The 26,394-nt window shown below is 50.2% G+C and overlaps 1 protein-coding gene across 1 annotated transcript in view; it reads left to right on the forward strand.

Annotated features, from left to right (window-relative positions):
- KIF5C (kinesin family member 5C) overlaps positions 1-26,394 on the forward strand; it is a 151,060-nt gene that overhangs the window by 111,967 nt on the left and 12,699 nt on the right. The window contains exons 16-25 of the mRNA XM_026008011.2: positions 3,846-4,034; positions 7,634-7,751; positions 9,953-10,029; positions 11,063-11,172; positions 13,144-13,245; positions 13,468-13,528; positions 17,840-17,911; positions 19,997-20,101; positions 21,943-22,159; positions 23,175-23,287. Coding sequence (XP_025863796.1) covers positions 3,846-4,034; positions 7,634-7,751; positions 9,953-10,029; positions 11,063-11,172; positions 13,144-13,245; positions 13,468-13,528; positions 17,840-17,911; positions 19,997-20,101; positions 21,943-22,159; positions 23,175-23,281 — 1,158 coding nt within the window. The 3' untranslated portion in view covers positions 23,282-23,287. The remainder of the gene's footprint in view (positions 1-3,845; positions 4,035-7,633; positions 7,752-9,952; positions 10,030-11,062; positions 11,173-13,143; positions 13,246-13,467; positions 13,529-17,839; positions 17,912-19,996; positions 20,102-21,942; positions 22,160-23,174; positions 23,288-26,394) is intronic.

Raw genomic sequence — 26,394 nt, forward strand, 5'->3', positions numbered from 1 at the left:
TGATGAGAAATGCTAATGAAATCAAGGAGTGTCTGGGTGCTTCGGCATTAAAAAAAGAGTCTTTACCTTTGGGAATCTGAAGTATGATTGAGATTATTTTTAAATACTTAGCTGGATGTTTTCAAGATATTTTTGGGTTCCAGACATTGGATGCCTTAGTTAATTTCATTGATAACTAGTTATTTTCATTGATAATTCTTACTCATAGAGAGCATATTCTTAATCATTCTGAAGAGTTTTTTTTTTCTCTTAAAATTGTGATTTAATCATTTGGGCAATGAGAGCTAAAGGTAGGGGGTTGTGTGACCTTGGGCAATTCACTATACTTTTCGTGCTTCATTTTCCTGATTTGTGCAATGACAAGATGAGCCCACATTATCTTGCAGGTTGTCAGCTCAGAAATCGCATGGGTTATACATATATTTTCTTAGATCTACATTGTGAGTATAGAGTATTGGTTCTGAGTAGTCAACTGATATAATTCTTTTATCTAAAATAATGATCCGAGCGGGGAGACCTTTATGAGTGGTTTTCCTTTTTCTTCCTAACACCCTGTTCAGTTCCCACACAGGGCCTCCTGGCTGTACCCTGGGATAAGGGGAAGAGATGCCCTCATTTCCAGAAAATAACAGGCCCAGACAGCAGGGAAACAGAAGAACCCATATTTCTCCAGCTCTGTCATGTCTCGAAACATTTTCAGAGCCCAGGCAATACTTTGTTTAGTCTGCAAAACAAGATGAGACCACCCAGTGATGAGATGAGCCTAGAGTTCATGTTCTCTGGGTTTATTAGTGAGCTTCCCCTTCTTGTCTTTTTCCCTGTGTCACCAGGCTTTCTTTATAGCAGAGATTTCCAGAAGCCTAGAATAGAAACTTGAGGTGGAGTAAATAAAATGGATTGGATTAGCGGCCAGATTTTCTTTCGACTTTGGGTCTGGGTGAGACGGAGGTGAGGAATTTCCAGCCGATGCGGGGCCCTGGGCCCCAGAAGCATCAGGGACCTTTCTGTGGCTGAGCCAGGGATGCAGATACACTGCTCCAGCTCCTGGGCCTGAAATCAATCCTTATCACCAACAGCTCCACTCCCATCAGCCTCTTTGATACAGCCTTGGGTCTTTGGGGGCCGGGGTCTCACCACCAGGAAGGCTTGCTTCTCCTGTTGCTCCTGCCCATCGGGCTCTTGGGAACAACCAGGATCATGCCTTAGCTCTGTACCACACTGATAAAGAAAACAGACGTTTCTGGACATTTGGGAAAAAAGGAAAAGAAAAGAAAGGACTTCTAGTCCCATTCTGACTTTTAGATGTTAGAATGTGACCAGTCACCTCACTTACCTTTTACTTGGCTTAGAAATGGTACCTTGCACAGTAACTCCAGGCTTTAGAGACCCAGGGTGGGTGGGTATGGGATGACCGCTGTATAAGACAGGGGCAGGTGGGACGGGCAGCATCAGCATTCCCATGTGAAGGCAGCCTTTCCTCCTGGATTAGTCATCTCTCCTGGATCACACAGTCCAGTGTGTACTGTTAGAGTTATGGGGAGAGTTATAAATAACATTTTAGCAACGAACTCTTGAGTCTTCTTTTCGAAATAACAGTGTACTGACTGGGATTATTGAAAACTTTGAATTTATGTGTCTGAATATATGAACTCTTAAGTAGTTAGGATAAGACAACACAAAAACAAAATCAACAGAAAAACAACCTTATAGTAAAACCATTTGTTTGGAGTACTGTCCCCCCCGCCCTCCCCCCACCCCGGCCCCAATCAGATTCACAATCTCCTCTTAGACTTCCTAGGATAAGAGCAGGCTCCAGAAGTTATGGTTCTGGTTTGGAGGGAAAAAAGTCTAGCTTTCATTTTGGAGGAAGCCCACTGCTATTGTACTCTTTCCCAGTGCGCATGGGACCTGGGCATGGAGTACGTGGTCCCATTGTCTGTCTTCCTTGTCTGAAGACAGAACTGGAGAGGAAGGGGCTGTTTGTTCCCTTCCCCAAATGCCCTATTGTTGGTTCAGTGGTGTTTTCCCACCAGGAGCTGGTGTAGGCTGTGAACCCCACATGAAAGAGATGGGTGTTCATTTACCTTTCTACAGAAGCTGGACAGATATATAGGACCTGTGTGGTGAGGCTAAAAGAACGAGCTTCTCCTCTCTTCCACGTTGGACCAGTCACAAAGACAGAAGAACAAGACCTCACTGAAGGATTGGGGGCATTTCTCATCCCTTCTCCCCGTGCAGTTGGGTTCTATGAAGGAGTGTGATGAGAAATGGTGTTGGTAGGCCAATCATCCTCGGCAGTCAGAATTAGTGGTTCAGCAAGGCCCTCTGCTGAAATAGGATTGTAGGTTTTCTTGCTGTTAACATAGGTTCTGCTTTGTGTAGATTTGACACTGGTGTCATTTTAACAGATACTGTTGTGGAGTCCTAGGGGAAGGTTGACACCATGTTACAGGCACTCAGTGCGGGATCCTTCCTATTGGCTACCAATTTTCAGGGTTGATACATACTCCTAGGTCTTAGATTTTTACAGAAAAAAAAATCATCCTATGATGAGTTAATGACTGCAATAATGACAAGAGTGGGCAGTTATAATTCGCTGTGGAACATTAAAACCTTATTTGCAATCATGGTCTTAGAACCGACCGAAGCTTCGTTTTGTGGGCTGGGTACTGGACAGCGCTCGTCCTTTCTCCTGAGGTGCTGGGACGCCCTCTGGTGTTTAAACAAAATATGCACAGTTATTTGCTCATCTGATTAATTGCCCTTCCAGAGCACGTTTGCATCTTGAGAGCCAATAGGTTTCTATCCCAAGAATTTTGCTTCAGTTTTTGTTTTCAACTGAGCTCTGAAACCCAGACACCAAATAGGAGATCATTCTGAAAGAGCAGCTTTCAGAATCTTTCTAAAGGTGAATTTAAACTGGTAAACTCTCAGGTAATTTTATTGATTTGAGAGAAAGTCAGGGGGAGGGCCAGAGAGAAAAGGAGACGTCTCAGGCAGGTTCTGTGCTAAGCTCGGAGCCCGGTGTGGGGCTCCATTCCGCGAGCCTGACGTGATCTGAGTTGAAAACGGACAGTCGGCCACTTAATGGACTGCGCCACTGAGGTGCCCCACTCAGATAATCTTGAATAATATAAGCTAGAGCCTTGTCTCCTTGGAAGGGGCAAGTGCGTAGAGACAGGAAAGTGCGGATTGGTAGTAAACGGAAAGTCATGTAGGAAGGCCTTCATCTAAAAGGACATTTGGTAATGGCAGATGCTGATGCACGAGATTTTTGTTGTTGTTTAACTGAAGACCACAGGAAATACTTTTTATTTCAACCGTTGCTTATAGAAGCATATTCAAGACATTAGACTACTTCTCTCTCTGAATAGCAGACCATAGAGAACACGATTGAAATTTTGATTTGAGTTCTCATAGGGACGCAGAGTCACCTTTAGAAACAGTAGGCCTTGCCAAGCTATTCTAGAAATGTAAGGTATTAGACGTTGAATGGGATACCTCTTCAGAGTTCTCTCTTTTTAAAATCTTCAGCTATCTTTTCCTTCTGATGTCATGTCTTTCATCCTAAAAATTAAGTGTAATGAAAAACCTGGATGGTGGAGGATTATATTTAGTAGATGATTTTAGTTCACTCTTACCCAAGGTTTCAGAAAACTTGGGATGTATTAATATACTGAATATATAGTAAATTTTAGCTATCATTTTCAGCTTGTGGTCCTATGTTTAGGGATCCCTAATCAGAAATCCAAAGACATCTTGAAGATCCATGGAGAGATTTTAGGGGCCCCGTGAATCTCTGGAAGTTGTAAGCAATAGTTGAATGCACTCCTTCCTGTGCTCAGTTGGCAGATGTGAATGGAGTCATTGAGGAGGAATTCACCATGGCCCGCCTGTATATCAGCAAGATGAAGTCGGAGGTCAAATCCCTGGTGAACCGCAGCAAACAGCTGGAGAATGCCCAGATGGACTCCAACAGGAAGATGAATGCCAGCGAGCGGGAGCTAGCAGCCTGCCAGCTGCTCATCTCCCAGGTAGGTCACCCCTTCCGCCCTCGTTTCACTCCCTTGACCTCCTGAAATCTGCTTCCTCTGTGTTCTCGCTGGGGTCTGATGGTGCATGATAGAAGGGATAGGTGATGGACTTTGCCTTACGTTAACACTTGCCCATGGCCTCCCCGGGCAATGACAGCCCAGGCTTATTCTTGAGGCTAGATCGTGTTGTACGAATTACAGGAATTACCTCCTTCAGGCCCTTTTTAAAGGATGTGTCTACATGTCTCTATATACAAATATGTAGGTAGGTAGGTAGGTAGAGATTACAAGGAATGGATGAGGTTGGGTGGAATCTAAAACTCCTATGGGCTAAGGCAACGTCCTTCACCTTTTAGTCTCTACCACGAGTTCAATTTCATCTGTGAAAACAGAAACTATTTGCTATTCCTGCTGTCATTACTAATAGTACCAAGTGACATTTTATTGAGTGTTTACAATGCTCCATACGCTGCACTAAGCACTTCATGTGCATTATCTCACTTGATCTTTAAAAAAGTCCTGGTGGGCAGGTTTTATTATTATGCCTGTTTTTCAGATGAGGAAAGTGAGACTCAGAAAGATTAAATATACCGTTCAAATTCATATAGCCAGCGAAAGGCAGATCTGGGACTCAAACCAAAGCATGTGTGAACACAAAGCCTTGAAGGGATTTTCAGGCTCCAGGGCACATTTCATCTGCTCAGTGAGTAAGGCTGCTCGTCTGCCCATTGAAAGGGCGTTTTCATTTTAGTAAGGTGGTTTCAGAAAATAGCGGCATAGTTTCTGGTCTGCCACTGATATCTGAGCTTGGTGTTTGGGGTTTGAGGCTTCTGTGAGTATTGCAGTGCAGGCTGCTCACTGCCTTACACCAGGCATTAAGACAGCTGAAATCATTTGCGGGAAACTAATAAGAGCATGGAATGGTGTATCAAATAATACCGAGAGACGGACAAAAACAGACTCCATCCTGGCATGCCTGTAAACACAGTAATGTGTCATCACGGGACCAGCTCCAGCCTCCGCGTCTCCCACCACAGTAGTCTAAGAGATGTAAGTCAACACATCAGGTTTCCGTTTTATAACCAACGTAACAGGCAAAAATATATTGGAAAGATTATTCACTGTTGGTGTGTGATAGTGAAATTTATATACATTCTGAGAAAAGTATAATTTGGTCAGTCTTTTTGGAAAGCACCTTGGGGATCAAAAACCATAAAGATATAAGTACTTTGGTCCAGTAATTTCACTTACGGCAGTTTTCATTGGTTATGAAAATGCAAAGATTCTGTTTTGTATGTTGTCATTTCCTGATTAAAGTTTGAAAAAATTGGGGCAGCCTGGGTGGCTCAGGTTTAGCACTGCCTTCAGCCCAGGGTGTGATCCTGAAGACCCAAGATCGAGTCTGGCATTGGGCTCCCTGCATGGAGCCTGCAGAGTCTCCCTCTGCCTGTGTCTCTGCCTCTCTCTGTGTATCTCTCATGAACAAATAAAAAAAAATCTTTAAAAAAATATGAAAAATTCTATGGAAGATGTTGAGTGCAATATTACCTACATTATGATGAAATAAAATACCCAGATATCTATTGATAGGCTAATGACCTAGTGTTACATGGAGGAATGCTACGCAGCTCTTGCAAAAAGTTTACAAAGCATAGCCATTTGGGAAGTATGGTTATATAAAGGTAATATTTGTGCTGTGCCTTGCAACTTTATATAGTATGCATTCCTACAGATAAGATCAATATGGTTTATGGGTGGCTTGGTCAATTAAGGGTCAGCGGACTCTTGGTTTTTGGCTCAGGTCATGATCTCAGGATTATGGGATTGAAGCCAGCATCTGCTGTGTGTTCACCGCAGAGTCAGCTTATCCCTCTCCCTCTCCTCTCCCCAACCCCAAACAAATACATAAGATCTTAAAAAAAAAAAAAAAAAGAGTTATTTATGGGTGAGATCTATACCACTTCTTTTTGGATTTGCTTTATTACTTGACATTTTTATAATTAAAAAAATTGGAGGAAATGATAAACACTAGGGCACAGTACATAGGCCTTACGTCTGATATCCAGGTGACCTGTTGTACTAGTAACATGTGCTTTTGGATAGTCCTGTCCCTAATATTTGGAGACCAAGGCAAGAGTATAAACAGACCAGTCTGCACCACTGTCTCCTCTTTCCACCTAGATGCACCAGCCTCCACGTCTACGTCCCTTCTGCACTTTGTGTGAACTGATGGAACTGTGTAGCTATCAACTCTATTCTGTGTAAATTGATGACAGAGGCTACAGTGCCAGCCCTGGGGTGGTTGGAGTAGAGAGTTACGGGGTTTCCAGTACTCAGAGTGTGGTCTGGAAGACCGGAGTGTGGACATGGGCTCCGTGTGGCATGCCCGGTTGGCTCACACACTCTTTGCTCAGTGGAGCGAGTGCAGCCAGAGGACGGGGCCCCAGTGGGGTGTCCAGAGAGTGGGGCCTGGGACTGAGGCCCCAGTTGCCCAGGTCTGAGAGTGACATGGACTTTGGGTACATGAGGTCAGAGTCAAGAATATCAGAATGTTTAGGGGCTAAAGGATAGCTGCTTTCTGCGTTAGCAAACAGCTTTCCGCTTTGTATTCTGTTACAGTTTATACGGAGTCAAATATTTAATCATTTCCTGGGATTCAAAAGAAGAGAAATCTTGGCTCGTTATTTTCTGACATGACCTAAGGAATCTGACAAAATATTTCCAGCTAAAATGCTATTATTTTCTTCATTTACACTCATCCTTTTCATCAAAAGCTCTGCTTATGACAAGACTTCTCCAACTGAGTCCCATTTCCCAGAGGTTATTTCATTAGATTAGAGCTCAGTCTCCAGGGTTTTCTTGCCTTAATACGAACGTTGTAGATCTTGAACGGGGGAGTGTCTACGTATTTCCATCTGCTTAGAAGGGCCCAGTGTCTTTATTCAGTCAACAAGCTCCCGTTCATTCATTGGTTCCATTAATATGTATTAAGCATCGACTCCATACTCTCATGGAGCTGACAAGTGAAAAGAAGTAGATAAGTGATGTAGGAGCTGCGTGCTGTAAGGAAGTGTTAGGACCTGAGTGCCTAGGACTCTGGGTGGGTCGGGGGGAGCACTTCCTAGGGAGAGGAAAGTGTGAAATGCAAGGCCCTAAGACACAGGAATTGATGTGTTTAAGAGACAGAAAAAGAAAAGACATGATATTTGAGTTCCAAAGCCAGAATCCGGAGGTGCCGGTTCAAAGAATGAAGCCTCTGCCCTGGAACATTTCCTCAGTCTTTTCTCTCCAGCACACTGTTTTCTATGAGGAGAAAAGCCAGCTTGGGCTTTGGCATCTCACCTAAGCGGATGAAGAGGAGACCGGTCGGTGAGAACTGAAGCAGAGGAGCACAGGAAGGAAACAGAGGACCGTGTTAGTCTGTGATCATAGGGCCCAAGGCAGGGGGAGAATTATGTACCATTTGGGAGCTGGGACCCCCCAAAAAAGGGCCCAAAACTCCCCTATTGCATTTTTAAATCAGACGGTCCCGGGCAAGCCAGGATGGCCATTGCTGGTCACTCATGCCTCCTTTTTATTATCTATTTGCATATTTAAAGCATGAAGCCAAGATCAAATCCCTGACAGACTACATGCAGAACATGGAACAGAAGAGGAGGCAGCTGGAAGAGTCCCAAGACTCGCTCAGTGAAGAGCTGGCCAAGCTCCGAGCCCAAGGTAAATAATAGAACTTTGCAGGTGTTGAGCTCTTGGCCTGTATCAGATACTCTCTAGTTGGCTGAATTCATGATGTTTAGTTCTGCTCAATCACAGCATTTCTAGATCTGCTGAAAACAATGGAATACTTGCGGGGAGGAGGGCGGTTAAGAAAAAAAAAGAACCATCTAGAAGTTTGCCCCCATCCAATATCTGCTCCTCTTCCCGTTTCCCTTGGTCCACCCTGCTGCCCGATTCAGCAGCTTCTCTCTCTCCTCCACCTCCTGCCTCCCGTCTGTTACCACGACCTGTCCATTTGACCTGTCAGATGCGTGTCTGCTTCTGCTCATCCCCGCCTTTATTTTCACTATCCTTAATCCTAATTAAGACTTGAGGCTACATCCACCTACAGAGGGTCTCACTCCATCTATTCCAGGCCGGCCGCTGTTCCGCATCCCAAGGAACTGTTCTAAAATCACATTCAATCTTGTGCCCAACCCCATGCCTCCGACCCTTCCTTGGTGTCCCACTGCTCTTAACAGTCTGAGTTTCTCCCAATGGCTACGTGAACCCTCCACCCTTAGAACCAGCTCTTCCCTTGGCCAGGCAGCCTCCTGATAACCCTCTGCTTAGGGAAGTGCCTGACACATAGGAATCACGCAATACATATGAAGAAATAAGAAATTTCAAGAGAGGTAACTAGAAACGCAGAAACCAGAACAGGATTAAGGGACATACACGTTGCGGTGAAATAGAGCACATGTACCATGTACAATAGAGCCGTAGAAAGTCACAGGAAAGCTTTTTATTTAATGAACAGACTGATCTGCAATGAAAATTGTTAGAGCCCTTTGGAAGGCATTTTGAAAATAAATAGTAATAATCATAACACTTTTCATGCCTTTTGATCCTCAAATCTCAAATATTCATTGCGGACTTCCTTGTATGGGGGGGAGGGGCAGAGAAGGAAGCCACCTTAAAGTCCCAACAGGTGAACGAGCTATGGGACATTGCTTAACAGGACACGTGTTTTGTATGGGAGGCGAGGTATGTGGAGGCTGTGTAGCCATGCTTACAATGCAGCCTTAGATTAAAGGTCGTAACATGTAATCTCATCTTTACCGTGGTTATAGCATTCAGGGATCAATGGTTACTCGTCTTCCAAGGCCTGCAGATTAATACTCGTAATGAAGATGGTTTTCATAGGGTAGTAGGTTGGTGACGACGCTCCTCTTTTTTATTTCCTTTATTGTTAATATAGATACTTGCTCAGTAAACATTGTGTTCCAAATGCCAAGGCAAATCTAAAAAGATAGAGGACATCCTCCCTCCCACAATGACCTTGTCATGTTTTTTATGGGATAACGGGTGAATGTTAGAGATAGGATGCTCCCCTTAAGACCTGACATGGAAAAGAACTTTTCTGTCTCATAAATGGCGTCTGTGGTGGAGCCACTGAAATAAAGTGACTAGATAGAAAGCGTAGTGACTTGAATCTTGAATGACACTGTTCTACACCGTTGCGCAGCCCCCCTCGCAGCCCTGTCCGCTGCTTGCTCGGTGCCCTCAGCCACTGCCCCTGACCAAGAACAGGCTGGGACGGACTCCCCCTGCAGGGGTGCCTCAAACACGGGGCCCTCATGTTTAATCTGGGGTGTGTTATTTTATATTCCTGTTTTCTTTGTTCTGATCCTTAGATTTTCCTGCTCCAGATTCTTAGAGAATAAACAGCTTACCCACGGGAGGTACATTAGCTCTTTCTGGAACTCTTAAGAGTGGCGTGCAGCCAAATGCCACTAACCTTCACAGAGTGCTTTATAACCCACAGAACGGTTGAGGTACACTGCCCCGGGGCTTGCTCACCGAGGCCGGGTGTGAGGTCATACGCAGCCTGGTCAGTTCTGACCCCGAGTGGCCCCCGCCAAAGTCAGCCTCTGTCCCCCTCCAGGCGCCCTCCCCTCCCGCTGGCGTGGGAGGCCTCCTTCAGCCTAAGGTCTCCCTTGGGAGGCCCATTCTAGGATAGCATGGTTGTAATTGGTGATGTGAGCGCGTGTTTCACTCCATGGCCATTCTTTTTTTTTTTTTTGTCTTTTATTGTTTAAAAATCTTTTTTTTTTTTTTTTGTCTTTTATTGTTTAAAAATCTTTTTTTTTTTTTTTTTACACTTTTGGATGTGAGTCCTGCCAGTTAGATCTTAACTCATCATTTAAAATCCAAAACAGAAAAGATGCACGAAGTCAGCTTCCAGGATAAGGAGAAGGAACATCTGACTCGGCTGCAGGACGCGGAGGAAATGAAGGTGTGTGCACCGCCCCTTCCCCGGTGCCCAGCGTGCGTTTGGACTGCGTTTTCTGATTCTAGGAAAATCTGTCTCCTTCAGAGATGCGTGTGGCCGTGCAGGAGGGAGGGGTGGGGGGAGCGGTGCCAGGAACTGTGGCCTGGCGTAGGACTCAGATGAAGACGGACATGTCCAGAACCCTGAGAGGTCCGTAGCCAATAGTCTGTTGCATTCACACGTGCTTCTTCCCTGCTCCTGGGGGAGACGGAGAGAGCAGCCCCTCCGCTTGCTACAGGGGCCACAGCACTGAGGGGCTCTCCTCAGGAAGTGGCGGCCCTTCCTTTGAGTCAAAGAACCCCCTCCCGCCCCGTTGACCTTATTAAAGAAGCACTCCAGATTTGAATTTCCATTTTACACCGAGATCTTTATTTTTGGTCACATTTAACGTAGTCAAAGAGAATGTAGGAAAAATGATTGGAAAATAAGATATTTAGGTGAATTAAATGAGATAGGAGAAGACGTAGAATCGTGATTCATTTTGGGCCAACTGCAGGTCCTTTGGGGTGTAAGCCCATAGTTGAAACAGTGCCCGTGGCCTAATCCTGCTCCAGCCCAACTTTGCTGGGTCCTTCGCCTGGTTTCACATCGCTTTGGCGCAAAGGTCTCCTTTGCACATCACCATAATCTGTGCAGTGGCCAGGGCAGGGACGGTTCAGTTTTACAGGTGCGTACATGTGGGTTACATGGCTTGCCTGAGGTCACCTGCCCTCTGACTGACCTGGCTGGAGGCCATGTAGCTCAGGTGAGCCGTAGAAAGTCACAGGAAAGCTTTTTATTTAATGAACGGACTGATCTGCTCCTGGGGCCCGCTGGGTGTAATCACAGATTTGGGGGGTTTGTTGTGCCAGTAAAGCAACATGGGTCCTGGGGGCCCCAGGTCGGGGATTTGACAGCCGAGGACGTAGGGTAGGAGGTAGAAGCCATCCAGGGCCTGTCACAGTGTGGGCCGTGAGCCAACGAGTGGATGACACATTTCTCTTGGCCTGGCTTGCAGAAGGCTCTGGAGCAGCAGATGGAGAGCCACCGGGAAGCTCACCAGAAGCAGCTGTCCAGACTTCGGGACGAAATTGAGGAGAAGCAGAAAATCATCGATGAGATTCGGGAGTGAGTTGGCCCAGAGCTCTCGGGACACGGGGGCGTGGGTGTGGCTCTTGGGCCGGCCTGGAAGGACGCGGCGTCGGGCCCAGGTCCGCTCCCTGTGGCCCGTGGGCTTTGTGCTCTGCCCTGCGCTGCAGCGGGCTAGACATGCGGCTGCCGACGTCTGTTCTCCCGTCTGGAGCTGAGCCTCGGGGGCTCTGGTGGGGCAGGTGGCAGGCGGGTGCAGCCGCCCATCCTGGTGCCCCCAGGGCCAGGGTCATGTTGGTGACTCAGCTGGGTACACACATGCCCTTGTCGGTGGAGGTACTGTCTGTGTGAAACCATATATAAAAAACCCTTAGGTTGGTCCTGACTCAGGTCCTGACAGGCTAATAAATACTCCAGAGAAAGACCGTCAGCTCCTGCTGCCTCCTCACCCAGCCTATAAATGCTCCCTGCACAACCCCGAGCCCCTGGTCACGTGGGCACACTTCTTAGGGGCGTGTGTCTGTACTCGTGGACCCGTGGCATGCGCCAGGACGGGGTCTTCGCAGCTTGTCCCAGGTGTCAGCCCCTCGGAGCCATTCTCCTGTCCTGTCATGGCCACTGAAGAACCCCTGCCCCATAATGATCCCGCCCGCCTTCTATCGTACAGTCCTGCCCCTCTGTCAGAATAAGCCAGCAAGCTGGAAAGTGCCTTCAGGGTCCTCTCCTTGAGGTTTCTTACATTTTGCACCATGAGTCCCTTGGCAGTCTTTGAACCCCTTTGCAGAATAATGTTTTTCAATGCCCCAGATAAAAAGATGAGGGAAAACAAAGAAAACCAGTTCTGTTGAAATCCAGCTCCAGCCCCTGACACGCCACCCACAAGATGTAGACTAAAGGCTCCCCCCGTCCCCTTTTCTGTAGATGAGGAGCCGGACCTCTGTATGGGAAGCAAGGCAAGGTGAAATGAGGTACTTGGGGTCACACCGCTAAGTAGGAATCAAACCGGAGTTCAAGTTTAATTCTCCAGACTACTGATCCAAATCCCTCATCAGTGCGCGCAAGCCGCTCGCACAGCACGTTTGCATTTAGAGAGAGGAGGATGGTAAGAAGCATAATGTAAACGCCATGATCTGGCTCGTGCGCGCTGTCTACCTAAGGCAAGCCCGTCTCGTCTTTCCCTCCTCTTTTTGGACTGCCTCGTGCTGTCCCTCAGCTTGGCCTTTCCCCTTCATGCGTGTCCTGCGTTCTTTATTCTCATGAATCACCCTCCACATGTTCCACGCGAGGGAGGGCTGGTGAATGAGTCGGTAGGTAGAGAAGTTTCCTTGGCCTGGGCCGTTCAAACGCACTCAAGGTTCTCCTTCTGAGAGTGTAGAGTCTGTTCCTTTATGGATGCCCGGGCATGGCCCTAAAAGGGTTTTAGAAATTCCACGTGCAAATGTTGACCAAGGGCCTCCAACCGGATGGCAGGTTTCTCTTGTGTGCAGCACACCCTGGGCTTTCTCTGTATTTCCTCTCTCCACACCCCCTCGTTGCAGACTTCACGCAGCGCTGCTTGTGTCAGCCAGGAATTTGGACTTAGGAGATGTTTTCAGATCATCGTACGAGAGAGGAAGGGAAGGTTGAAATGGCCAAATGAGTTTCCCGAGTGGGTACATGCCATCTGTAGGGCAGACACAGCAGAACTGTTCTGACTATCCTCTCTTTCTCTGTTTTAAAATATCAGCCCTTTCCCTATCTCATTATTTCTCCCCTAAAGCTCTTGCACAAGCCAACTATAAATATGTTCTCAAAGCCTGATGTTTCATGCCTCTGAGATGTTCTCAGAAATTAGTTTTCACTTGGGCGGGGAGGAAGCTGTGAGGTTGTTCTGTGATCCCTCAGAATCCTCCAGAATTGCCACCTTTATTGCACAGAACTAATGGGGTTGGAACAGCCCCGTGTCTTTGGTGGGTACCTCGGAATTTCAGACTCATGTAGAATGTATTGCTTTTTTCCCCTCAATTTCAGTTTGAATCAGAAACTGCAACTGGAACAGGAGAAGCTCAGTTCTGATTATAACAAGCTGAAAGTAGAAGACCAAGAGAGAGAAATGAAACTGGAAAAGCTCTTGTGAGTGCACTTGAAATACTTCCTCTGTTTTCTCTCCTCCCCGCGGAGTCTACTTCTGTGATCCCGATTCCTCAATATTCTGGTTGGGTTGGGCCAATGTAGAAATACACAGAGCCTATTTGTGTGAATTGGCTGGCTTTGTTGATTTATCTATAGGTGCAGATGGAATCTGGAAATCTCTGATGCCGGTTTGGTGGCTCATGATTCCTTTTTATTTTTTAGATTGCTCAACGATAAGAGGGAACAGGCCAGAGAGGACCTCAAAGGGCTGGAGGAGACAGTGGTACGTCAGCATGTTTCCCAACTCGTTTTAGTCCCAAAGACTCGATTAGTTTGTGATTTGTTGACTTTGTAACTTGACATGTGCCCACCTTTCTCACATACCATTTTCGATAAAATATTCAGGCAAATACCATATATTTAGACAGTAAGACAAATGCAGATGTTTAGATGCTCCATTTAGACAAAATATCCTGTGGAAAGGTGAAAAAGGTGAGAATTGTAGAATTTATTCCTCAGCTCTTGACCCCATGACTATCAGTCTGTCTGTCCATCCGTCCGTTCATCCATCCATCCATCCATCCACCCATCCATCTGTCTATCCACCCATGCTTAGTGCTATAACCCTGGAGGCCCTGAGGGAGAATTAAACTGACTTGCAAATCAATGCCTGAAACAGACTTTGCACATTGCGACTTATTTCCATTCAGCATCCAAGGGCACTTACTAAGGACCGGTGTTCTTCTAGGTGCTCGGGTTGTTATCAATCAATGACAAAGATAAGACCCTGGCCCTTGTGAACCTTGCCTTCAGCCGGGGGTAGGGGAACAGACAGTGCACAGTAAGGAAGGAAATCATGACCTCCATTACACGGTTCTAGAAAACGCAGAGGTCCCACGAGGAGGTGACGTTTGAGCAGGGGCTTGAAGCGGGTGAAAGAGCAAGCCATGGGGAGGTCTGGGGAGAGGGTCTTCCAAGCACAGGCCCGGAGGTGAGCCGATGGTTGGTGTGTTGAGGACCAGCAGGAAAGTCAGTGATGTGGGCAGGAGACAAGAGGTAGGCACAGAAGTGTCAAGGCAAGAGCAGTTGTAGGGCAAGTAGGGCCTTGAGACCTGCAGGGTTTGGGGCACAAGACAGATCAGAAGGGCTCATTTGAAGTCCTGCTTGATTTTCTCCATCCAGCATCTGAGTTCATTAGGTTTGTCTGTCCTGGTTGACGTCCATGTCAGCTGCTCAGAGGGCCCTCAAGAGCCCTTCAAAGCACCACACAGCCTGTGTTTGAAGACAGACCCAACAGAGCCTCTCAATTTGGTGAAAACATGTCCAGTCATTTCACATGACAAAACAACAGATATTATTTAGATACAGCCGTACGCTTTTTTTTTTAAGGTTGATTTATTTAGAGAGAGAGAGAACGTGCGCATGCATGAACGTGAGCAGGGAGGGGCACAGGGAGAGAGGATCCCAAGCAGACGCCATGCGGAATGGCGAGCAGCACAGGGGGCTCGGTCTCCCGACCCTGAGGTCATGACCTGAGCCAAGACCAAGAGCCGGCCACTTAACCGACTGAGCCACCCGGCTGCCCTGACACAGTCGTATGTCTGATTCCATTCATGTGTTGTGTGAGTTCATGTGGGACTGTGCGTGTCTACAAGAGCCTGGTTGACCCCAGGCTGTAGGCCGATGGGTGCCGGGGGCTGGGCCTGATAGTGCACCCCATTTCCTGGGCTGATGTTAGCTGCCCCTCAAAGCCAGGTGGAGGGACGGAGGGCACCATCCAGCCAGGACAGAAGTAAGATGATTGTGGCCCAGAGGGTCTCGAGCCTTTCCAGCAGGGTGGAGAAGGTGGCGGATGGCCGGGTGGCTCTAGGGGACACGGAAATGAAGCCATGAAGTTGCCTCATCTATGTCTATTTTTACAGGAGAAGTGATACAGGTATAGATGATTCTAAGAATTCAAAAATACTGAACTTCAAAATGTTACCGTATTCCCACTAGCCAGAGATAAGGGACCTTCTACCACGGACTCCCCTCGCTCAGCTCCCTGCCCGTCCTTGCCCTCCTGCAGATGCTCTCACACTCGTGCTCCCACTCTGCGCAGTCACTTGTCCTCTCGTGCACTCTGGCACACTCACAGCACACGCGGGCCGCAGGCCCTCCCTCACACCTGCAGGTGCTCGCTTCCATGTTGGGTGCCTGGCCCCTCCCACCTGCACACTCACCCAAGGACAGACCCACTGACACACTGGCTCCCTTTCTCTCTCTTGCTCTCGCTCACCACTCACATCCTAGTTCAAACCCCCAGATGGGAACCCCACAGCATGTGTCCTTTTCACTGAAGCTGTACGTGTTCTGTAGGAACAGGCTCATGGCCCTTGGCTGACCTGACCTGAGCTCTCCATAGCTCAAGGCCTCTTCTGGCTTCTGGAGTATCTGGGCGGGATGGGATGGGAGCAGGGGTGGTGGGATGTGGAAGCTGCCGTCCAGGGGTTAACGTTGGAAGATGTGCAGGTGTCTTGGGGCCCAAGGCAGCCATCTCGCTTCAACGGGATCCTTTGGGCTCTGGGGCTGGACCTCTCCTGCTGTGTTAATGGGCCTTGTGTTTTCACCTCTCTGGTGCCCCCCTCGCTGTCCCCTGTGACAGGAAGCTGAGCCTTTACACAGCGGGCAGCGGCCTGTGACAGGGAAGGTTTCAGGGCAGGGAGTCAGGTCGGCTGGAAATGATCTTGTGCAGGAAGGTTCATTGCTGCAGGAAGCCGACGGTAGCTGCCTGCGCTTAAACACGCAGCTTGCAAACTGTTTTAAAGGTTTTTAGCCACCTCTCCTGAACTGTTGAATTCACCTGAGAACAAACACAAATGAGATAAAGCTGCCAAGCTCAGGACTCCATAGTATGTGGTACTTAGGCCCCGAGGACAAGGGACCTGTGCTTCTCTTCTCCTTTCCCTCTGGTGTGGTGGCTTTTTTAATGGAAAATGTCTACTGTGGTTCAGTCAGGAATAAAATCCTTGAAGCAGGAGAGAGAAAGCGCGAGAACATGCAGAGCCGGGGTTGGGGGCTGCGATCCTTGGGCAGGGACCTAGACGGCACGTCCGCCTAAGTGTGAGCGCTGAGCTGCAGCCCTGCACCTGCCCTGGAAGGTGGCTAAGCCCCAGACAGGTGCCGTGTGCACTGTACCCGCAGTAACAGGCCGGTTGCCTTCCTGCAGAAAGTCCATTGCCTCATCCGAGGAAGCAGTTGACTTTAGGTGCTTCTTATTTTAACACAGAATTGCAGACTTGGACCTGGCGACGTTAAATTAATGTAGAGCTTTTATTCCAAGAAACTCTGTGTTTTCATGGCTGTATATAGCCTGTTTCCTTTTCCTGCGAGCACCTGGAAGCTGCATCCCATGACATTCTGTATTAAGAGTTGGTCAACTTAGACAAATTGAGAAGTAGAAATGCAAGTTTATCTCTCTCCTTTGTGGGAAAACGTCTTGCAGGAAACTAACTGACGTAAATATGTGGAGACGTGAACGGGAGGTACTGTTTTGGTTTTCTCATCTTGTTAACAGAGCTCATCAGGTTTGACTCAGAGTCTTGTCTTTGCGGTCTAATTCCTAAGGGTTCATTTGTAGAAAAATAGCTCAGAATGAAAAAAAAAAAAAAAAAAGCCTCCGAGAAGCTAATTACAATACGACAATATCGTGCCCACAAAGGGAAACAACGAAAGCCGACCGAAGAAATGGCCATCAAATAAGGTGCATCAATAAGTTAAGCCTAGCTGATGTTCACTGAGCACATAGTGTGTGCCACAAGCTGTTGTAAGAGTTGTGGAAACTGAGGCACAGGAAGGTTTGGTAGGTTGCCCAGGATTGCGTGGGTGCAAGGTCCACCACCAGCCTCACCCACGAGCTCAGTGATGGAAAGCAAAGGCGATGACCCCGGGCCAGAGAGGGGTGCGGAGACCTGAAACACGTCGGCCTGCCAGGCTGGGAGAGGTTGTGGGTAACGTCCCACTAAACTTGATGGGGTTTTTGTGTAACACGTACGTAATAAATTAGAGGGAAAAAGAATCCATTTTGGTACAACACAGCCAGCTAGGGAATTTCCGTGACAGACCTTGTTAACCGGAGTAGTTGGGAGTGAAAAAGTTCTGTTTAGAACGCCACTGACGGGGGCACCTGGGTGGCTCAGCCGTGAAGGGTGTGCCTTGGGGCCCCGGTCGTGATCCCAGAGTCTGGGTCGGGTTCCCTGCTCAGCGGGGAGCCTGCTTCTCCCTCTTCTCCCTGCTTGTGCCCCCCCCACCCCCTTGTTATCTCTGCCTCTCTCTCAATAAATCTTTAAAAAAAAAAAAAGAACACGGCTAACCATAGGCTCTGTTCTCGTTTACAGTTCAGGGTTTGAGTTCCCAGTCCCTGCCCCTTGGGGCACCTTCAAGGGGTGGACACATTGGGGGAGCGCCGGGGCCTGGGCGCTGGGCCCCCGGGGAGGTGGGAGCGGTCTGGGTCACCGGGGCAGCCGCACGGGGTGGTCCAGGGCCCGATCCGTCCCTAATTCAAGGTGACTCAAGACCCCCGCTCCAGTGGTGTCTTAACCATCTTCTCTTCCAGTCTCGGGAACTGCAGACTCTGCATAACCTCCGGAAACTCTTCGTCCAGGACCTGACTGCCCGGGTTAAAAAGGTGAGTTCCATTTTGTGTGAACAGGACTGAGAAAGAAAAGAAAAGATGGACAGAAAGAATCATTTTCAGTTGAAATGCCACTTGCTTAAATTGGCGCTGGTTGTGGTTAAAAATTAATTACTTCATGCCAGAAAATGTATTAAAAGAATGTACTGGAGGCAAAAAAAAAGAAAAAAAAATACTTGGAAATATTTTTCCATCTGCTTTTCTCATTCTCTTCCTGGCCTTTCATTTCAAATGAGCACATACCTGTCTGGCCGCAGCATGAAAGCTGCCGTGCGTGATGCGGGGGAAACCCAGGGGGGGTTGGCAGGCAGTGTCGCCCTGGAGCGTGCTGCGCGGCGCCAGAAACCCGGAGAAATCGAGGCAGGAGGCCCCGTTTGACTGTGAACAGGCCGTTCAGGGACGGGGTGGACACGCGTCGTGTTCGCTCCTCCTGGCAACCGCGTTCGGGGTTCTGTTCTCTCTTGGTGGGGTAGGCTCGGAGGCCCAGTAACTTGACCAAGGTCACGCGCTGGAAGAGCTGGGGGTCCTGCGACTTCGAACCCGGGCCTCACACCGTGGTCTCAGGGAGTCGCCGGGTAGCGAATCCCAGAGCGGCTTGCAGAAGTTTCAGGAAGGAGGAAGGGGTGGAGGCGGCCGGGGAACTGCTCTTTAAACATGTGGACGTGTAGTAGGACGGAAGGAAGATGTGTTTCAAAGTGTGCGTGTGTGTGCGTCTGCACACCTGTGTGCACGCATGTGAAGGAGCCAGGGGAAAGAGGCGAAATAGATTTTGAACAAACGAGGAGGGGATTGACGGAGTCCAAGCCGAGAGGGCCAGTGCTAGCAGTGTAGGCGGAGGTGCAGGCTTGGGAAGCGGCGGTTTCCAGGAGAAGTTGAGATGGACAGATTTGCAGGAAAACATGGGCCGGTGGGAAGGTGCATCCAAGGACTTTATCTTCTCAGCTGATGTGGAGGCTCTGTCCTCGATGGAGAAGGAGGGGAGAGAATGGACAGCCTCGGCCTAGGGAGGGCCCCGCAGGCATTAGTCCGGGAGGTGTGTGTCCCCAACTGAAGGTCGGAGCGTGCCCTGGCCGTGGCCCCTGACGGCGTGGTCCTAGTGAATTTGGAGGCCTGGAAATGACAATAAGGAAAGGTGGAGAGTGAAAGGAGAGTTTGAGGCCTGGATGGCAGTGGTGGGGCAGGTAGGTAGTGACTCCGGTTATCAAGATGGAAATGACCCTCAGGCCTGGGCCAGGTAGGAGGGAGAGGCCGGAGCAGAGGGGCCGGAGAGCAAGACCTGTGGAGGTGATGGCAAGAACTGGAGAAGCCCTGTCCGCGGGAGCTAAGGCCAGGCTTCCCTTCCCTGATTTCTTGATCCGAGACTCAAGGGAAGCCCTGCTAGACCAGGGGCTCTCGGAGTGTGGTTCTGCCCCAGGAGAGTGGTACGTTCTCCTCCCAAGACCTGATGACTTCCGAGAGCTTATCTAGCAGCACAGCGCCCAGAGGCGGTGACGTGCTTGAGATGCGTTACGACGTGATTTCATGGGATTGGAAGCCAAGGGACGAGCAGAGGCCATTGGGACTTCCCAGTGGGACCACAGGCCCTCGCCTGCAGCTTGCTTTATCTCAGCCGGGATGTTTGAAATCAAATTTAGGTCTTGGGTTTATGTTTTCACAGTGGTTCCTTTTAATGAATTTTGGAACTGCTCCTTTTGAAAAGTCAAGTCTGTTTACCCACCTGCCAGGGAGAGGTTAAATTTCACAGAGAGAACTAATCTGTATTTCTCAAAGGAAGATTGGAAGTTCTGTTTTGTTTTGTTTTTTCTCTAGTTCTCTAGACTATAATGCTCGCCATACCCTTGACCCCAACCAACTGAGGGAGTTCATTGGGAAGGTCAATGAGCCTCTGCTATTAGAACCTCTCTTGAGTTTTGCTCTCAGAATAGCCTTTGGTGGGGTCGGGGTGGTGTTTTTTTTGTTTTGTTTTGTTTTGTTTTGTTTTGTTTTGTTTTTTTGAAGAGAAGAATGTTGTCCAGCTTCTGCTGGGACTGTGGGCGGGCTGCGTGCAGACCTGCCCACTGACCCCTCGTGTTGGTGCAGAGCGTGGAGCTGGACAGCGATGACGGAGGGGGCAGTGCTGCCCAGAAGCAGAAAATTTCCTTCCTGGAGAATAACCTGGAGCAGCTCACAAAGGTTCACAAACAGGTAGGAGAGTCGTGCCGGCTTCCTCTGCTTCTCGTACTCTCCTGGAAAGAAGCCCCCGCTACGCTTGGCCACAGTGCGGGAGACAGCTCTGACCGTAGAGGTAAAAGGACCCAACATCACCAGGAGATGTTAGTGCCAGAGGGGTCCTTGGAGTCCTTTATTTAGTCTTCAGTGATTTTTTCCTTATATGTAAAAGTCTTTTATCGAAGCCAGATGGAAGGAGTGGAGTTTGAGCTCCTGGGGTTTGGGAAGCAGGGTGTTCAGAACCCTGCCGACCCATCCTGCGTCCAGTCCCAGCCGCAGACCCACAGGCTGCGCAGAATGCAAAGGAGATACCACCAAGCTGATTCAGGTCCCTTAGTTTTGCAGATGAGGAAACAGAGCGGGAGAGGAAGTGACCTGCCTCGCCTCCTCTCGGCCCCGTCGTCCTGTTTCTCGGACATCCTATTTCTTGGGCACCCTCTCTGGTTCTTGTGATGCTCCAGAGTTTATGTAGAGGGGCATCAAAGGGCACGGCCAGACCTGCTGGTGATCTAGGCAGTTGTTGGTCTCCTTTCTGTATAAATAGTGGAATGTTCCTGTTTCCCCTAAATCCTAAAGATTTATAATGTGATAAAAATGGTCCAACTTGTTGGACCTCAAGGTTGAGGGGATGTGTCCCTCTTGGGCCTAAGTTCCCTTCAGCGTGACCGAGGATGGCATTTTCCCCCAAAGGCCGGCAGATTCAACATGGTGGCAGTGATTCAAGCAAGTTATCAACGGGAAATACATAAGCAGAAACTGCAGTCTGAGATGCAGTTAGTGAATTTCTAATTCATGAATTATTTATTAATTCAGTGGGTGTTTATTGAAAACCTGCTCTCTGCCCGGCACTGGAGCTGGTGCCCGGGATATGGGGTAAGGAATGCAGGTGTGGACTCGGGGTAGGTTACCTTAGTTCAGCACTTTCTGATTTTCAAGACTTTTCTGGATCCACTGGGATTCATACAATGGTCCTCTTATATAGGCTCCCTTTTTATGGGTGAGAAACCTGAGACATGTAGAGGTTGGAGGACTTACCAAGTCAGATGTCAGGAAATAACAGAGCTGGCTCTTGAGCCAGGGCAAACCTGTTGCTGCTGCTGCTGCTGCTGCTGCTTTTCTTTTTTTTAATAATAATAAAAAAAATTCCTTCACTTTATTTTTTTAATTTATTTATTCATTTTTTAGATTCCATAATTAACATACAGTGCTGTATTATTTTCGGGGATACAATATATCAGTTGAGCAATTCTCTACATTACTCAGTGCTCATCCCCGTGTAGGTGTCCTCTTAATCCCTGTCATCCACCACCCCCAACCGCCAGTCTGCGGCCATACCACCCCGAACACGCCCAGCCTTACCTGTTGCTTCTTAACTGAGGGTCTTAGGTAGTAAGACAAGGAGCAGTATCCCAGTTTAGCGTGGGTCCAAGCCACATGCAGGTGTAGACCACGTGTGGTGCACGTGGGGAGGCCTGCAGAGAGCTCCGGAACATGCACACCGGTACCTGGTGCTCCCGAACTTGCGTCACAGGGCTCAGCTTGCACCTGCTAATGCCCACGTAGCCAGTGGCCCTCACCCTGGGTCCCCCACCCACGCAAACCCCAGAGGAAGCAAATCCTACCCAAGCCGGAAAGCTTCCTAGGGGTGGAAGTGGCTTTGCACTCCAGCCCACACCCCTCCGCACTTGCTTGCACACGTGAGCCCGTGTAGCCCCGCGTCGTGGGCCCACGGCCTTGCCAGAGCCCTGGGGGTGCCGCTTGTCGCTGCCCTCCCGCCGCCGCCTCCCTGTAAGTGCCCCTGTGTGCTGTCCCCGCAGCTGGTCCGGGACAACGCAGACCTGCGCTGTGAGCTGCCCAAGCTGGAGAAGCGGCTGCGGGCCACGGCGGAGCGCGTCAAGGCGCTGGAGAGCGCGCTGAAGGAGGCCAAGGAGAACGCCATGCGGGACCGCAAGCGCTACCAGCAGGAGGTGGACCGCATCAAGGAGGCCGTTCGAGCCAAGAACATGGCCAGGAGGGCCCACTCGGCCCAGATTGGTACGTGCGCCGCCGCCCGCGGCCTGGGTGCCGCATGGCCCGGTCCGTCGCAGCCTCCGCTTGCTCACCCTGCGGCCCGCACCGCCCTGCACTCCCCGAGGCTGCTGGGCTGCGCACAGGAGGGCGGCCGCGGCTGTCGCTCGCTGAAGGCACCTGGCGTTGGGGCGTACGGTCCCCCATACCGGCCCCTTGGCTGTTCCCCAGCGAGGCTCAAGGGCCCCTTCCATTCTGTACCAAGCAGAACATGAAGGGGCGGGATGTGGTCAGAAGCCTCCGGGGAAGCTGCGTGCAAGGGCACGTACGGAAGCACCTTGAGAGCCTCCGTGGGCAGGGTGGGGTCCAGCCTGGACGTCCAGCCCCTTCCAGACCTCGATCTGGGCATTTGGCCACACAGAGAACGGGGGTGTAGCTGCTCAGTCCCAGTTCCCAGGATGGAGCCGCAGGCGGTAGAGGGATTTAGGAATGTTCTCTAAAGAGCTTTTTTCTTTTTAGATTGAAATGCCTCCAACAACACGCGATGTTGTTTCCCATCAGATACTGCCGTGCAAATGTTTTGTAAACCAACCTCATGTTTCTAGTTTTAAGATCATACCTTAGATTAATGTTGCATTGCATTCACTGGCTTTCATGCTCTTTGCAAATCTGGGAAACTAGGGACCTTCTTCTCCGAAAAAGCGCATCGTAGGCAGAGTTCTCCAGTTTCAGGGGCCGCACAGATGCCCTTGAAACCCAAGCGTTACTGGTAGATCTTTCTTGGATAAAACCGAAAGCCCTTCTGATTTTCCTCAGCCAGAGTTACAGTAGTTGGTGTAGAAGTTCTCTGTGTCCCCCCACGGCTGGGGGCGCTGGGTCTGCTGACGGTACCGTCGGGAGCGCAAACAGCCTGTTGTCACAAAGGCCTGGTATCCCATGAGAGTCGGGCGTCGGGTTTCCACATGCGGCTGACCTGGGGGCACCTGGATGGAGAGGGCCGCTTGAGCCCATCTGAACCCTCTGTCCTTTCTGTCCGATCCAGCCAAGCCCATCCGCCCCGGACACTACCCGGCGTCATCTCCAACGGCTGTCCACGCCATCCGAGGGGGAGGAGGCGGCTCTTCGAACTCCGCTCACTACCAGAAATAAATACAAGTGAGTCCCCGGCGTCGGGTGGTTTCTGTGTGGGGCTGCCCTGGGGCGGACCCTCCGCGTGCATGTGCCCCTGCAGTCGTGGGCAGGTCACCTCCCTGGGACATGCCCCAGCGTGTAGCTCACGTAGCCTCAAGCCCTCTAGAGCCTCGGGGTCTCCTAGCTGGGGCCACCTGGCTCTGGGGACCCTCCGGGGACGGATGAGGGCGTGGCGAGTGATCCCCCTCTCTTCCTTTTGTCTGTGGGACTTCCCCGCGTAGCTGGCATGCAGAAGGGCATTACCTGTTTGTCAGCTGCTTTCGCCCAGAGCAGGCAGGTGTGGGTGGTCGCTGTAATTCTCAGGAACCGAATGCAAAGAAAGAGCCACATACAGAAAAGTCCTACTCTTCTAATTGTTACCCGAGCTCAACAGACGGGGCTTCTTAGCGTATCGAGGCAGGTCAGGGCCACATTTTCCTTTGAGATGGTGGTCTACGCGTCTCTTCACCTACAGTCACCTGCGTGATACTACCACACCGGCCAGCAAACAGACAAGACGTGGTGCACTTTACGAAAGAGAAGGAAGCGAGAGCGCAGACTGTTCCTTAGAGAGGTTGCTGGTGGGCGGCCAGCCGGCCGGGTGGCCCGAGCGCTGTGTAGGGAAACTCCAGCCCTGAGCCAGTAACCTGTGGGTGTGAACGGTAGCTTCAAATGTTGCCCGTGGGCCCTGAGCCCTCACTAAGGGAGTAGCTTGCAGGCTGGGCAGGCGGGCCGCCTCAGGAGGGACACATTCCTCTCCCGTCTTTTGGATCAAGGTAAGGGAGGTGAACGCGAGGGGCTGGAGCCCTGTCTCTGGGGATATGACCGCGTTGCCAGGGTCGTGCACACACTGCCCAGGAGGAAGCTTGGTGGCTGTGCCCAGACAGCACACCAGGGAGCAGGACGGCTACTGGCCAGGTCGGGGCAGGGAGGAGGGCCGAGCGCACGGGCAGGCAACATGTCCACACCATCTGCCATATCCTGAAAGGGTGGGTGGGACAGCGTCTCGGCAGCGGGCCACCCCCTTCAGATCCGATCGCTTCCAATCACAAACACGATACTTTAGATGTTAGGAAATTGCTTGTGGCTGCATGCTGTTGGTATTGGAGTGGGCACTTGGGGGGCCCTGCGGGGCACGTTAGGCAGCCTAGAGGAGAGAAGCTAAAGCAGCGGTTCTCGAACTCGGGCGGGCGTCGGTGTCCCAGGTGCCAGGGACGTCCGCTACTGCTTCAGGTAGTGTGGGGCCCGGCCAGGCGGTTGGTCAGCCACCAAAGCTGAGACCTCTCCTCAAGTACCATGGCCTATGTAGGATGGACGCGCATCTCTCTGCGTGTTAGGGAAGCTGGAGGGTGGTCTGTCGGTGGCTACGAGAGGGACTCTCCAGTGACAACACAAAGCTCGCCCTTTAAATTCAGGCTCCCTGTGTCCTCAGCAGATCTCCTTCAATGAGGTCACCTCACCGACCTCCACCATTCTGGCTCTCACGGTTGGCAAGCAGAGGGATGCCGGGAGAGGCACTAGCAGCTCTCCGAACCGAATCCTCTTCCTTTAGTGGCCTTCCTGGAAGTCCATACGGTCCTGATGCCTGCAGCCCTCTGGCCAGGTCGGAGCCTTGAGGCCCCGTCCAGCTGCAAGGGCGGCTGGAAGTGGCTTCTTGAACTAGGCACGTCCCTGCCCCGCAGAAAAGTGGTGTCCTGTGGCTGGAGAGGAGGCGGTGATGTTGGGCCGGGCCACAGAACCTGTTCATCGAGCACCCGCTGTGCCGCAGTGCGGTGACCGCAGCAGCACCTACATTACCCCGTTCAATGGAAGCGCACAGAGAAGGGTCTGTGCTTGGCTCCCAGCAAGCTCTTAGTAACACCCTGGCCCAGGGGCTCTGGGTCCAGAGACTGCAGTGGGCAGCCGCTGTGCTCAGCAACCCCGTGCAGGTGTCAGACCCGCGTTTTGTGTGAAATCCCTACAGCCACGTGTTCCCTTCCCACCTTGAGCCTGACAAGCGGTGGGCCTGACAGATGGGACCACCCCCACCCCTCTTGGTGGTGCGTTGCTTTCTTTAACCTGAAGAGTCCTAAGTGGATTTGGTTATTCGATCTGCACTTGGAAGTTCCTGACCCACCGTATGCGTACCGGCATCTCCAGTAGCCCGGCGCCGTCCCCACATGGCAACACCAATAGGCCGCCTTCCCAGTTACCCGGCCACCCGCCTCCTTTGGGCTTTGGGTGGGAGACCTGGGTCGGGGGTTGGGTCTCCTACTCTTCGAGTTACTCACCCTCAGAGTCGCCTCCTATGTCTGCGAAATGGGGAGAATCCTTTCCCCGGATCATTGGTTTTGAAAGGAAGACTAACTGAGGTCCTGCTTGGCAGATCACAGATGCTCCGTAAAAACGTCCCTGCCGTGTAGAGTGGCGCTACTCGCACACAGTAGGTGGTTGGCGAATGTTGGCTTCTGGTCTCCTTTCACTCCTAGTTGCTGCAAAATAGTTTCTAGTCCCTTTCTAGTCCCGCATTCTAACCACTGAGCGGGGAAGGCCCATGACTAAGCATCCTATGTGATGCTATGACCAGATACAGGTGTTTTAAAGTTATTATCATTTATTCATCTAAAGTTTTTTTTTTTTTTTTAAGATTTTACTTATTTATTCATGAGAGAGAGGCAGAGACGCAGGGAGAGGGAGAAGCAGGCTCCATGCGGGAAGCCCGATGCGGGACTCGATCCCAGGACCCTGGGGTCATGCCCTGGGCCGAAGGCACATGCTCAACTGCTGAGCCCCCCAGGGATCCCCTCATCTAAAGGTTATGAAGAAGGATGTTGGCTATTTTAAAGAAAAAGACTGGACATTTGTTTGGGGAGGTTAAAAAAAATGGATAGTATCCAATGAAGTGGGAAATTGTGGTTGGAAGTGAGAAAATGCAAAATCATTTAAAAAAAATCATTGAAAATGTGGATTCATTGCTTACTTGGGGTCAACCCCTTTTGAGATGATCCTTGTTGATGTTCAGCATGCTTGTTCGAAGTGTCCGTCCTGGGCAGGAATGATCTCAGCTGCCCCTTCCCAGCCCTCTTGTTGAAGCCAGAGCAGCATATTCATAC

Source organism: Vulpes vulpes, chromosome 5 (assembly GCF_048418805.1).
Source record: "Vulpes vulpes isolate BD-2025 chromosome 5, VulVul3, whole genome shotgun sequence".
NCBI lineage: Eukaryota > Metazoa > Chordata > Mammalia > Carnivora > Canidae > Vulpes > Vulpes vulpes.